This window comes from Arctopsyche grandis, chromosome 3 (genome assembly GCF_051622035.1).
Source record: "Arctopsyche grandis isolate Sample6627 chromosome 3, ASM5162203v2, whole genome shotgun sequence".
NCBI lineage: Eukaryota > Metazoa > Arthropoda > Insecta > Trichoptera > Hydropsychidae > Arctopsyche > Arctopsyche grandis.
The window spans coordinates 1,845,501-1,859,665 of NC_135357.1; the positions used below are offsets into that span (position 1 = coordinate 1,845,501).

Here is a 14,165-nt window from a genome sequence, read left to right on the forward strand (position 1 = left end):
AAATTCAAGACCACTAAATGAGATTAAATTTTAATAGCATTGTTTCAATTACCTCACAACACCTTTCAAGCATGTGAGCCAAAGGTAAGAACGACAACAGAACGTCGGTTTTGTTCGGTTTGTGCGGACCGAGCTGGGCCATGACACTGCACAGCGCCGCCATGACATTCTCATGGGTCAACATCACACCTTTGGGATTGCCGGTTGTGCCTGACGTGTAGCAGACGGTGCACAGATCTTGAGCTTTAGGAGGCTGTAACATGAAAAATAAATATATTAAGCAAAAAAATCTTTAGTTTGTGATGAATCTGTCGATTTGTGATGCTGACCGTTTGCGGATAGTCTTTTTGGGCTCCGAGCAGCTCGACATCGGTGAACTTGACGATGTCCACGCCGCGGTTCTTCGCCCGCTGGTATGTCGCCGGCCTCACTTCTTTGACGACAACCAACTTGCGCAGACTCTTTGGCGATTTGTCGAGGAGCAGGTTTGCCTTCTTGTCGTCCTCGCAGACGACAATTGAAATGTCCGCTGAAAAAAACCCAAATAATGAACACTTCAAATTTTAACAGGGAAATCTGACTTATTTAACCATTTGAGTGCTGACGTCATTTCTGTTCAAAGCCAACATTTCCAAATAGAATTATTTAGAAATCCAATAGAAAGCAGGTATAAAAATTGTAGCTATTCCAAACAAACCCTAGATAACTACAGCCGAGGATTTCGAATTTTGTAAAGGTGTGTTTAGACTCTCTAATATATCTTACAACAATATAAAATAAACAAAAGAAGTCTATTAATGAATGTATTTTTCCAAAACTATTTCGATCTTCTTGATTGTTGTTAAAATGTAATGCTCACAATCTAAATGCCAAACCACAATCTAAAATACTCAGCAGCTAGCTAGGGATTTCCATCGAGAAATTCTGCTACGGTTATAAATTCAGAAATTCCGGTGTAAACCAGTCTTTATAAAAATTGACACGGATTACACGACCCATGTTCAATGCTTTTTTTATTAATGCTACCTGGAAAGGCTTATTAGCAGGTAGTATTCTTGTTTATTTTTTACATACTCAAAAAACAAGGCCTATCGGCGTATTTCAAGCTCATGGAAATATTGGCAAAACACCGATCGGCGTTGGTCAGCATTCAAAGGGTTACCCCAAGAGAATGGATTCAAAAACAGAATAATTCAAATTAAAATGATTGTAATTAAAAGTTTAAAGCCAAATCCTATATGAAAACACTGATTAAATCAAATTCAAACAACGGGCTGATTTGTACATATTTGCGACATTAAAATTACAGTCATAATAGCCTCTATACGTCACTCATACTTTTATTTATTTATTTTATTAATTACATACCAGGAAGGCATTACAGGCAACCCCAGTGCGCCTTCCTGGCCAATTACAAATATTGCAGCATTTTTTATTCATTATATAAGTCACTGAATTACGAGACACTGAAAAACTCGCAAATCAATGAGACATCTATCAAATTGTACACAAACTTATTTATTGCACATTAATCAATCACAAATTATAGGTGATTTCAGCCAATTTTTACCGGGAACCGTTTCAACAATGAAATCAGAGAAAATTGGCAAACTCTGATAGGAAACGATCAACCTTGAGTCACAAATCCAGGTCTGACCAACAGCATACTCTGAAAAATTCATTTTCACTCGAGGCCCGGCCCTGGGATCGAACCAGGCACCTCACGACGCTAAGCAGAAGCTTAACGACCGAGCTATGCTGCTGGCTACGTCAAACAATGAGGTTTGAATCAAATTTATCACATGTTTTCTAAGCTGATAGCTACATAAGCTGGCTTGTTTTAGTTGTCAATCTATCAATCTATGACATACCTTGATTAATAATAAAAGAGCACGAGTCCGGTCCCAAAGTATCATACAGAGGAACTAAAACCATGGAATGACAATAGACAGCTTGCTCCGTGATAACCCATTCCGGACAATTCTGGGCATATATACCTGAAAAAAAAACCGAAAAATTATAATAAAAATATAACCATTATAGTAATAAACGATTATAAATGTGTCATCTTACCGACGAACGTTTGCGTTCCGGGACTTAATCCATGGGCGACGAGTCCAGAACCGAAGTTCTTGGCCCTCAAAAGGGTTTCGTTATAGTTGGCCCAAATGTATGGTTTGCCGGGGCCTTCTCGCCATCCGATGCAAGGTCCATTATCTGAAAAGGTTTTAAAATCGTCATAAATCCGGCTGTTATTTGATGAAAATTCGTATCTAACGAGATGGTCGTACTTGATTCTTTGGCGCCTCGTCTGAATCCTTCGTAGAGTGTCTTCGTGTCTTCGTGGAAGTAGCTCAGGAACTTTCCATTCTTGGCTTCTTTGTAGAACTTCGAGACTCGGATCATCTCCGGACCCTGAAATCAACAACAATAATTTTATCAGTCACAATTCCAGAGAGTAAAATGCTTGCATTTATACAAAAAACTTTTATGATTTATTAGATTGTATATATATACATATAGTACCCGGCATTGCCTGGGAATTTATTGCATACTTATCAACCCATAGTATTTCTTTATAATTGTTTTCGTGTATTTTACTATACACGGTATACAAAATAGTAAATTTCGAAGCAAACTATGTATGTTATTAAGAAACATACAGAAGGATTAGCTGAAAAGCACAACTTTGCTCAGTCGGATTTGTAAATGTAGAGGATTTAATACAAGGACAAGGGTCTTGTATACAAATATTCAATATATACTGTTCTTTTCAATACCATACATTGTAAGTTTACAAAGTTTGGTCCAAATTGGATCAAGTGGTAGAAAGTTAATGAGGAAGACAGTCATTTAATTTTATTCAACCAGCAGAATAGACTAGTGTTTAGTATATAATGCTTTGAACAAGGTGGTCACAGGTTCAAATCCCACTGGTTTCTGCTGGCCAGACCTTTAATTTGTGTCTCCAGGTCAATCGTTTCTTATTAAAGTTGCCAATTTATCTGATTTTCATTGAAACGGTTCCATCAAATTGGCAACCTTTCCCATTTTATCGCAAAATCTCAACAATCTCGAATTTCGCTGAATTGTATAAAATGCTGCAAATTTACAAATTTGACCATGGATGTCTATGAAGATGTTAATTGATATATGTATATTTACTGAATTTCGCTGAATTGTTTAAAATGCTACAAATTTACAAATTTGACCAGATATGTCTGTGTGGATATTAATTGATATGTATTTATTTATTTTGTATAATACTAATAATATCTGTATCAAATTTACAATGTTTCAGACCAGGAAGGCGCATTGGGGTTATCTGTTAGGCATTCCTGGTATAAATTAAGGATCAAAATAAAATTAAGGATACTAATACACATCTTTTAGGGATTGCCGGGATTGTTTCTGACACTAAAATTAATAAAATTAAGTATTATAGGTTATGTAAGTTTTCATTCAAATTTTGTCTAAACTTTATAATATTTTAGGTTAGGTTTTTTTTTTCAATTTGAACTGTTGTTAGTTTTTATTTAAATATCGTAGAGGTTTTGTTTCAAATCTTGATTTATCATATGTACATGCATTCTAAAATGAATCTACACAAACGTTTGTTTTGATCGATCCATTAAAACTCACAAATACGTGTTATTATACAATATAAAAGTTTCCACGGACAGTGAATTAATTAAAAGACAAACGTCGGGGGCGTCAAAGTCATTAAAAATACATCTCGGCTTTTTAGTAGTAGGAAATAAAAATAATAATATACACTTCACAGCTGAACGTCGTAAATAACAGATCAAGTTTATGAAAAGCTTTAATAAAAATGTAATACGACGAAGAAGACCAGCTGGAGAGCGTATTTTAAAAATGTAAAATTACACAGCTACTCATTCAACTGGTTTTTTTTTCATTTCATCTTTGATTTAAATACATCTACGTAGCTAGTAATTTTAGAAAAGGAAACTGCGATTTGTAATGTGTTAAGTCGAAGAAAGAATGTCGGAAAGCCGCGAAACCTTACGTTAACTTTACAAAGTAATAACCAAAGAAGTTTATTGAACTAATCGTAAAATGAATCTAATGTAGTTTCAATATTTTAGTACAATGCGATGGGTATCTCCAACGCGTCACTATAATCAATCGTGATTTTTGTCAGTGCACGGAAACGGCTACTTCTATTCATACTACACAGCAACGCCTGTTTAGACAAGTTTTGGCCTAGAGAAGGGCAAAATCGACTTACATGGTTCGGTGATAACTAGTCAAATGTGAACCGGTCACAGGACACCAGTTTTCTCGTGACCGATTATAGGGTGTGACCAGTTTTAGGGTGTGACCAGTTTTCTCGTGACCAGTTTTAGTGTGACGGGTGATCACGTGTGACCGATCTAGAGCGACCGGTTGTCCTGTGACCGGTTCACATTTGACTAGTAGTCCGTTTATCGACTTACATACACATTACAGAGAGCGACGATACGCAATATTGCTTGCGTCGTATCAATACTGTCACAAATTGACGAAAATATTCATATGCGAATGCGCACATTCGTTAGTACGCGTGCACTCGCTACTATGGCGTCACGTCGTGCATGAATATTTTCACACTGACCAAAGAAAACCGGTTTTGCTTGATACGTTACGGTGACATGTACTGCTGTATAGTATGAATAGAATTTGTCGGCTACGGCTGTTCCGTCTACGACACGTACATATTGCGGAACATATGTATATGTATGTGAATACTTTTCGTACTGCTTTTAAGTGCAGTTGCCGGTCTGTGCTGTGCCAATATGAATAGACCATAAATCAGATAAAATCAACAAACTACAACAGGAGACGGTCGAATTTCGTTTTAACTATTTAAATCTCGCCAGCAGATATACATTGAATACTTAAAATCATCAATAAAATCGAATATGCAGTCGATTATATTTAACTAGATGTTCGGTTAATCGGGACAGGAAAATTATTAAAAAATAACTAAGTAATAAATGAGAAAAGTTTTCTAGTCACATTCAGCTGGGATTCTTCATTTGAAATAGATAATTCATAGAACCAGTAGAATAGACTAGTGGTTAGTATATAATGCTTTGAACAAGGCGGTCACGGGTTCAAATCCCACTGGTTTCTGCTGGCCAAACCTTGGATTTGTGACTCCAGGTCAATTGTTTCCCATCAGAGTTTGCCAATTTATCTGATTTTCATTTCAACGGTTCCAACAAATTGGCAACCTTACCCATTTTCTTGCAAATCTTGAGTTTTCAGCAATCTCGAATTTCGCTTAATTGTATAAAATGCTGAAAATTTACAAACTTGACCATATATGTCTCTGTGGATGTTATGTACCTATTATTTATTGTATATATATTTACAGATTTTCGCTGAATTGTTTAAAAATGTTTCAAATTTACAAATTTGACCATATATGTCTCTGTGGGTGTTGATTGATATGTATTCACTGGTTCGCTGATTACATATCAATCAACGTCACTAAAATCTCAATCACGGAACATCTGGCACCCAAAAACTCCATCAATCGAAAGTCACCCACGCGAAATATTGCACTGACGAGAACTCGAGTGCCAGATGTTCCGTGATCGAGATTTTATTGACGTGCGCGAGATCGCTTTTTGCGGAATAATCCGTTTACCGTATTTACTTTGTATAATACTTGTATCAAATGTACAATGCATTGGGGTTACCTGTTAGGTCTTCCCGGTATAAATAAAAATAAAATAAAATACATACATCTGTTATGTAATTGAGGCAGTTGTTGATTAGATTGAATTCTTAGACTGTAATTGCTCAATTATAAATATATATATATACAATTATCAATATCAATAGCTTTGGGTCAACGTGCATGATTAATCATGAACAGCACTATAGTCGTATGACTTGCTCAGAAGATAATACTGCATCGCCTTTTTGTTAATTGCATTTGAGTTTTGGTGTTTATGAAGTCAAATTTAGATACGAAAAACATACCATTAATATATTGATAGCTAACAAAGTTGAATTTATCCATAGCGAATCATCAGATAGTTCAACCGGTCACTGGAATGCCAGGCGTTGACGTTGAACTATCCGCAAAACTTGGCAACGGACACGTTTCAGTGGAAAATGTCTCAAATAATCCGCTCGAGAACCCAAGGGGGAGGGTGATTAATACAAAACAGTTGGTCTATTCTAATTCTATTTATATTAATTTATGTAACTGACGCAGATATGCTGTGAAAATACTTTGAAAAGCGTGTTTTGTACGTTTAATGTTCCTAATAAAGGTGGAAACATGGTAAACACTATTGGCAAAGAAGAAACTTCTAGAATCAAGTCGAATTGAGATTTGGCTTTTTTACAATGCAATAAACAGAGTTGTAAACTTGTCGAGACTTAATGTGGTCCTCGGAGCGATTTTAAAAATTTGAGAAAATATTTGGAGCGACGCCATATTTTTTTCCAGATCGTTTTATTCGCTATCAATGGAATTTACTACACAAAGTTAAATAGAAAGTTGGACAATTCCGCAAATTAATCAACAAGATGATTTAAATAATACTAGAAGGAAAATATGATATTATAAATTAACTAATGTCGTGCCCGTTGATATTTCAACGGGTAGTTTTAGAAAATAATTGATAAATTAACCACACCCGAGGCTATTGTCGCTAGCGGTTTCGCATCGCCGTCGAACTCCACCCCGCGTTGTCCCTCATTCCATCCCCAAACGCTCGCCCGGCCATCTGCGTACAAATTAGCACGTATGTGTCTTTTTTATTAGTCACAGCGACATCTTCTGCAATATTATGTACTCCCACAATTTGCCCGACCGTCTACGTACAATTGAGCGTATGCATGTTTTTATTTATATTTTATTTATTTACATATTAGCCACAGTGACATTTCAGAATAGTCTAACGCCTCACTGTGACCAGACAAATAAGTATAATACAAATACTATATATAAGAAAATTAGCGAGATATTTATGTTATATGTATGTAGATAATACAATTTTGAAATCATATTCAAATAGTGGTGACATAGTGGGTAGGATGGTATTTGTCAATTTGATGTAGAAACCGTTTCAACAATGAAATCAGATAAATTGGCAAACTCTGAGAGGAAACGATCGACTTGGAGTCACAAATATCCAAGTCTGACCAGCAGCATTAGAGATTATACTCGGAATAATTTTTTTTCAATCGCGGTCAGATCACGGGATCCAACCCATCGACTTGGGGTCACAAATATCCAAGTTTGACCATAAGCATTAGAGATTATACTCGGAATAAAATATATGTACATATGTACATATATTTTATATAAAAAAATCTACCTTTATATTTTAAGAATATAAGTAGTATCAAAATCAAAATTCTCTTACATACATACATACATACATGCACACAACCAGAGCCGTGGCGATGTTTGTGGCGCCCTTGGAAAATATCAAATTTGTCGCCCCTTTATTATTTATTCATTAGATTAAAATACTTTTTTTCATTTAAAATAATATTTATTAAACATTTTAAAATAAAATAAAAAAAAACAAGATTAATTTTTATATAACAAATGTCCCACATTGAAAATTTCGCAATAAATATCAAATTATGTATATAAAAGGAATCAGTGCACTTTGAACACGATTAAAATTTTGTGGTTTTTATTTTTTGTCATTTAAAATTTGTCTAGAACGGTAACCTATTACATTATTAACAACTTAACTATTAATTATTACTAGTCACCGGAGCCTGAGGGGGCCGTGTATTGTTCAAAGGTTGTAAATGCATTGTTAAAGGTTTGCCGAACAATGGATAGTTAATTATTACAGATAGAAAAAAACTGAAGACGAATTTTCCGTGAATTTGGCGTTAGCAAAGTCTGTTATTATATTATCAAAATTTATATTACTTGCCACTTGTATTGATACTATACATACTTGGAATTGATAATCGCTCTAGACTTGAGCCTTTAATCAACGTTAACTTAAGGTCCTATCTGCCGATGCCACTATTGCAGGCATTACAGTGATAAACATACGTATCGCTAATTCGATATTGAGATAGGATTCTTGTAACTCCTATCTATCTACATAGTATATTTAAAATATCAATGTGATACATTCTCCTGGGGTCTTTACGCTCGTGAAAAGTTTGTAATTGATTGAAATACCATATGTATAACACATCGCATTAATCTCAAATTTTATGTTTTATTAAAAATATAGGCGAGGGGCGCGTTCGGCGCCCCTCACATCGATTATAGAATAGGTTGTCAGGTAAAAATATCTTACAACACATCTTAATATGAAAAACTCTTAGGAATGATCAATATGCATACGAATTAGGGCTCAGCGCGCCAGCAGAGACACAAGACGCGCACGGTGACACAAGGCGCGCACGATGACACAAGGGGCGCATGGAGACACAATATTTAGGACCAAAACACACAGCGAAGAACGTGGCACATGTTTTTTTTTTTAGATAGTATTAAACGTGCGAAAAAATGTGGCGTGCCTTCACACATTTATGGCACGGCCAGCACACACCGTCTTAAAATCACCCCCTGGAGTGTTTTAGGTAAAATTTTATCCTTGCTTGACAGTGATCGATAACGGTGTATCCCATACTTGAAGAAATGTAAGAGAACCCCCACAGCGGGGGGCCAAGCACACGACGTGCCGTTCTTCCTTGTGCAATTTCACTCTTATCCGCGCCTTGTGTATGTTTGTGTTTAGGGCGAAAACACACAGCGATGAACGTGGCAGATGATTATTTTTAGATAGTATTAAACGTGCGAAAAAAATGTGGCGTGCCTTGCACAGATTCATTGCACGCCCAGCACGCTCCGTCCCAAAATCACCCCCTGGAGTGTTTTCAGTAAAATTTAATCATTGTATTTATCCTTGCTTAACAGTGATCGATAACGGTGTATCCCATATTTGAATATATGTAGGAGACCCCCCCCACAGCGGGGGGCCAAGCACACGACGTGCCGTTCTTCCCTGTGTGATTTCGCCCTTATTGTATTTTTTAGGCTTTTTGTATATCATAATTGTAAAACGGCTACCCGAAGCCAATAAACAATTATATCTCATTCCAGCTAGCTTGGAAGTGGAGGCAATTATTTTTGTCAACTATGTAGATACGTATTCAGAGGTTCATAACAAAGCTCGAACGACCATTGGATCGATAACGGTGTATCCCATATTTGTAGAAATGTAGGAGACCCCCCCACAGCGGGGGGCCAAGCACACGACGTGCCGTTCTTCCCTGTGTGATTTCACCTTTATTGTTTTCATCAGCTTTCTGTATATCATAATTGTACAATCGCTACCCGAAGCCAATACACAATTATATCTCATTCCAGCTAGCTTGGAAGTGGAGGCAATTATTTTTGTCAACTAGATGCGTATTTAGAGCCCCCCTTTTAATTCACTTCGCAACATTAGCAGACGGTAAAAACGTTCGTCGTGGCTTTCTGAACTGTCACCACATATAATGATACAAAGCATTTAACGTTATTTAACTACACCAGAAATATTCTGAAGTGTGTCATCAGTGGGTCGATAAAATCTGTACATTTGGAACGGCGTTGAAATATTTATTCGCTTGTAGAATCATGATTACTAACGAGGTGATGCCACTCGGAAAATTGAAAATAGATACATTACATTATAGATTCGTGGAAAATCGATCGAAAGACGATAGATTTGAAAAAGCTTATAGCGAGCTTCGAAGTGATTACATTCATACACATACATATTATTATATAATGAGTTTTGCGAAGTATGTATTGTATAATAAATGATTTAAAAATGCTAGAAAACAGAATTGTCTATAGGAAAATATATAGGATACATATATTTTAAGACATGTGTATAGAAAAGTGATTATATATAAAATCTGCAATGAAAATAAGACTACACTAACCCAGCGATTCTCTAGATAGTCATATGTATATGTAGTATAATAGATAGTCATACCTAATATATAATTTCGAAAGAGACTTTGTATATACATACATATGCATATATGTAACATTGGTTGGGAATTCGTAAACAACACAGTCGATTTTTTTTTTTCGATTCATAGGCGCCGATTCGATTTTTTTTTCAATTTGAAGGATTTGAAGGCCTAGGGGGCGAAGTCCTCGGTGGCGAAGTCCCGAGGGGCGCCGGGGGGACCGCCGGATTCTGCTATATATATATAATTTCGAAAGAGACTTAGTATATACATATGTTTGTTTGTTCGTGACAGTCAATTTAATAAAAAAAAAACAAATTTATATAAAATAAAACTATTCAAATAAATTTAATAAAATGTTTACTATTAGATATGTCATGTTTAAGCGGTTTATATTACAAATACCGAGCGAAGCCGGGTAAAACCACTATTCCTATATAAAGTAACGATCTGGTGGCAGCTAACTATTTATTTGTCAAATAAGAGCCAGTTTTATTAGAAGAATGTTTAAAGTGGCTTAAGTAGGGATTGCAATACCGGTATACCGGTAAATCGGCCAAAAGTTCGCCATCGGTCAATACCGGTGAATTTTAAAATTTACCGTAAACTATTTTATCGCTAATGAAGTACATACATATTATTGCATACATTAAAAATTGATGCTAATGGCATGGTATGGGAAAAGGTTATCTGGAATTTGTTTATTTTCAGTAGTAAATGTGGCAATTTCGAATTGATAAATCCACTGGCAAGCTTTCAAAAGGTCCAACTTTAAATATTTATAATTAATTAACCTACCAAACTTTGACAATGCCTCAATCAAAATGGTCAACCTATAGATACTTCAAGACACTTGTTATTATGATCGTATCCTGCACAAAGTGACGATATGACGGCACTGGGAAGATACTTGGCAACGCGAAAACACACTAAGAGGCACGCGGCACGTGTTTTTCTTGGTTCGGTGATTATTGGTCAAAGAGCACTCGCCCAAAAGTCACTAAAATCTCTACAACGGAACATCTGGCAGCCGAAAAGTCCATCATACTAACGATAACTATCATAATAACGAGAACTTGAGTGCTAAATATTCCGTATTCGCGATTTTCATGGCGAAAATTGTCTTTTGGGCGATCGCAATGTGACTAATAATCCAATTACCGATTTTTTAATCCTCGTGGCTTCCATCTGGGAAGGGCGTTACTTCAGGCCTTTGTTAATTCGTACGATCTTATTATTGAGTTTATCCCACATTTCTTCAAATGTTAATATAAGGCTAAAATATCACCAAAAACACTTGGGGAATGATTTTTGGGACTGGGTGCTACAGGAAAGATAATGCGTGCTGGCGTTTTTTTAACATATGCATAACCTTTTTTTTACCACCTACCTAACCTACCTGTGAATTCTTTTACCGTCTTACATATATGATTCAGCGTGATTATTTCCAAGTAGTAAGATTTTCATGAATGCTGGCCAATAGTTTGACTGGCCGTTTGCGACATACGACATTTTGAAATTAATCGGAAATAACATCCCGCTCGAAAGTGACAAGTTGCCGGAGACCGAATTCGATTACACGCATAACGTGATCGGTTACGAATATGAATTATTTATTTATGTATGTATGTTTCAGCAGGAATTTAGAAATAGCTGTGAGACCGCGTGACTCGAATAGCTAAACTTAGTTATTTATAATAAGAGCGGCTGAAAAACCTTTTCAATGTCACGAGACGTTCGAAAATAAACGACGTAACAAACAATGACATCTTCTCGTATGCATTCACACTTTGTTAACCTTTTGCCCGCTTTGACAACGCACGTTCAAAGTGAAACTTCCAAATTGAATCGCGAGTTGACGTAAATATGCATGTAACGAGAAGGTGGGCAGGACACATACGTAAGTTGACTTTTCGACCTTCAGCTCAACCTTTAACCCTTTGTACGCCAGCGACTCACCCGCGAGTCACGCATTGACTCGCCTTGTAGCGTCTCACAGGCGAGTCGCATCGATTTCTTTTCCGAAACGTACATTTAAATCGTTTAAAAAAGGTTTTATAAGCACTGTCTATGGACGAGCTTGGTTAAAAAAGAAAAAAAATGATGATTTGGGTTTTTCAGAATTATTTTAACATAAGAGCAACACATTAGCCAGCAGCATAGCTCGGTCGTTACAATTCTGCTTAGCGTCGAGAGGCGCCGGGTTCGATCCCATGAGCTGACCTCGATTGAAAATAATTTTTCCGAGTATATATGTAGTGCTGCTGGTCAGACCTGGATATTTGTGACTCCAGGTCGATCGTTTCCTATCAGAGTTTTCCAATTTTCTCTGATGTCATTGTTGAAACGGTTCCCGATTAAATTTGGCTAAAATCCTTCCTACCTACTATGTCACCACTATTTGAATATGATTAATGTACAATAGAATTTATGTACAATTCATAGATGTCTAGTTAATTTGCGAGTTTTCAGTGTCTCGTAATTCAGCGACTTGTATAATAAAAATGCTGCATCGTTTGTAATTGGCCAGGAAGGCACATTGGGGTTTACCTGTAAGCCCTTCCTGGTAGAAAATGTAATATGTCATTCGAGCTGCTACTTAATCAATTATACAGAGAAATGTGAAGTATTCATATACTCTCGTGCATCATGACTAGAAGTAGGCGTTCGGTTGATGCTTTTCGCACAAAAATTGGTTCACTATTACTATTGTAAACCATGATTTTTGCTCTCTTGCTTTGTACACTAATGGAGAAGTCTATTGTTATTTGAAAAGTATCCAGCCAACGCCGAAGACTAATCATGACACGAGTCACTTTGCAAAAAGACACAAAGTCACATCAAACCTTTGGGAGCCTCAAATCATGCGAGTCAAATCATTATTTGGCATGTTCAACTAATTTAAAAGTTGCTGGCGTACAGGTAAAGATCAAATATTTTGCTAGAGGCAGTTAACTGGTTAATAAATAGTGCAAAAAGAGTGGCAGTTAACCACTTAATCGCCACGCGTTTGTAGAAACCGATTATTTCATTATGTGTTTAGTGCCAACCCTTGACACTACCTCTTGAATATATCACAAACTAACGAAAAATATTGACATTTTTCAATTTCATTAGTATCAAGGGATATTTTTAGATGTCTCTGTGAAGAAACCAAAATTAATTTCGAGCCATAGCCTTAAATACGAAGGAGCGCGCACCGGTGCGCTTATGGCGATGAAGTGGTTAGCTGGTTAATACAGAGTGCATCCACAAGTGCCATAAATAAACAGCACGCATATTTTGTTAACAATTTCGTAACGGCTTTGTACCGAATTTTATCGATTGCATTTTTTTGCATTAATCTATCTACATATAGAAAGAAGTATTGAATTAAAACATTGATTAAACATGATTTTTTTTTTAACAAAATGAAACTATGGTCACTTGGCGCTTAGATTGAAAAAATAAAGACGGGACGATTCTCAGTCATTCAATCACAATTTAAATTTTGACACAATTTGAGAATCATGATATTTTTTTAATGTACATACATACATACATATGTATTTAAAAATGCGCTGCAGATTAAAAATTTTCTTAATTCAAGGTCAAGTGACTTAAATATCGAAGTGTTACACTTTTTGCAAACCTCCTTTACGTTTCACTTACGATTACAATTCAGGAAAAGATTTGCCTCTTATCCGATCGTTTTCATACTTTGCCATATTGCTCATTTTGGTCATCAATATACTAAGTAAATGGATCTTCCGCCATTACGATAGAGATAAAATATCGTTTAAGACGCGTTTGAAGTTTGAAAATTTTAAATCTGGGTGACGTCTATGTAGTCTTTAGATACATACATACATAGATGGCGGTAGTAAAAACAGAGATGGCGGTAGTAAAATAAAATTATTAGCATTTTTATTCAAAATAATAATTTATTCTCCTCTCTCATGTCCCAGAACTATATGATAATTCATTTTTAATTGGTAGCTAGATATATAATACATATTCCAGGGTTTTACGGGACAACACTTGGGAAACGTTGCCAATGTCATATGCAATTTTCACCTTGGCAAGTTTAACGTAGGATATATTTTTACGTACTTCAAAGATTTTTTTTTTTAATATTTTAAAATTATATTCTCTCTTCATTTTGACACATAATTTCCGGAATATATTAAAAAACAGATTAGTAGAATGTA

The 14,165-nt window shown here is 35.9% G+C and overlaps 1 protein-coding gene across 2 annotated transcripts in view; it reads right to left on the minus strand.

Annotated features, from left to right (window-relative positions):
• Window positions 1–14,165, minus strand: part of LOC143910010 (long-chain-fatty-acid--CoA ligase 6) — an 81,331-nt gene that overhangs the window by 9,372 nt on the left and 57,794 nt on the right. For both annotated transcript variants that reach the window (XM_077428338.1, XM_077428339.1), the window contains 5 exons: window positions 2,292–2,415; window positions 2,074–2,217; window positions 1,872–1,997; window positions 330–529; window positions 53–253 (listed from right to left, as the gene is read on the minus strand). In XM_077428338.1, the coding sequence (XP_077284464.1) occupies window positions 53–253; window positions 330–529; window positions 1,872–1,997; window positions 2,074–2,217; window positions 2,292–2,415 (795 nt within the window). The remainder of the gene's footprint in view (window positions 1–52; window positions 254–329; window positions 530–1,871; window positions 1,998–2,073; window positions 2,218–2,291; window positions 2,416–14,165) is intronic.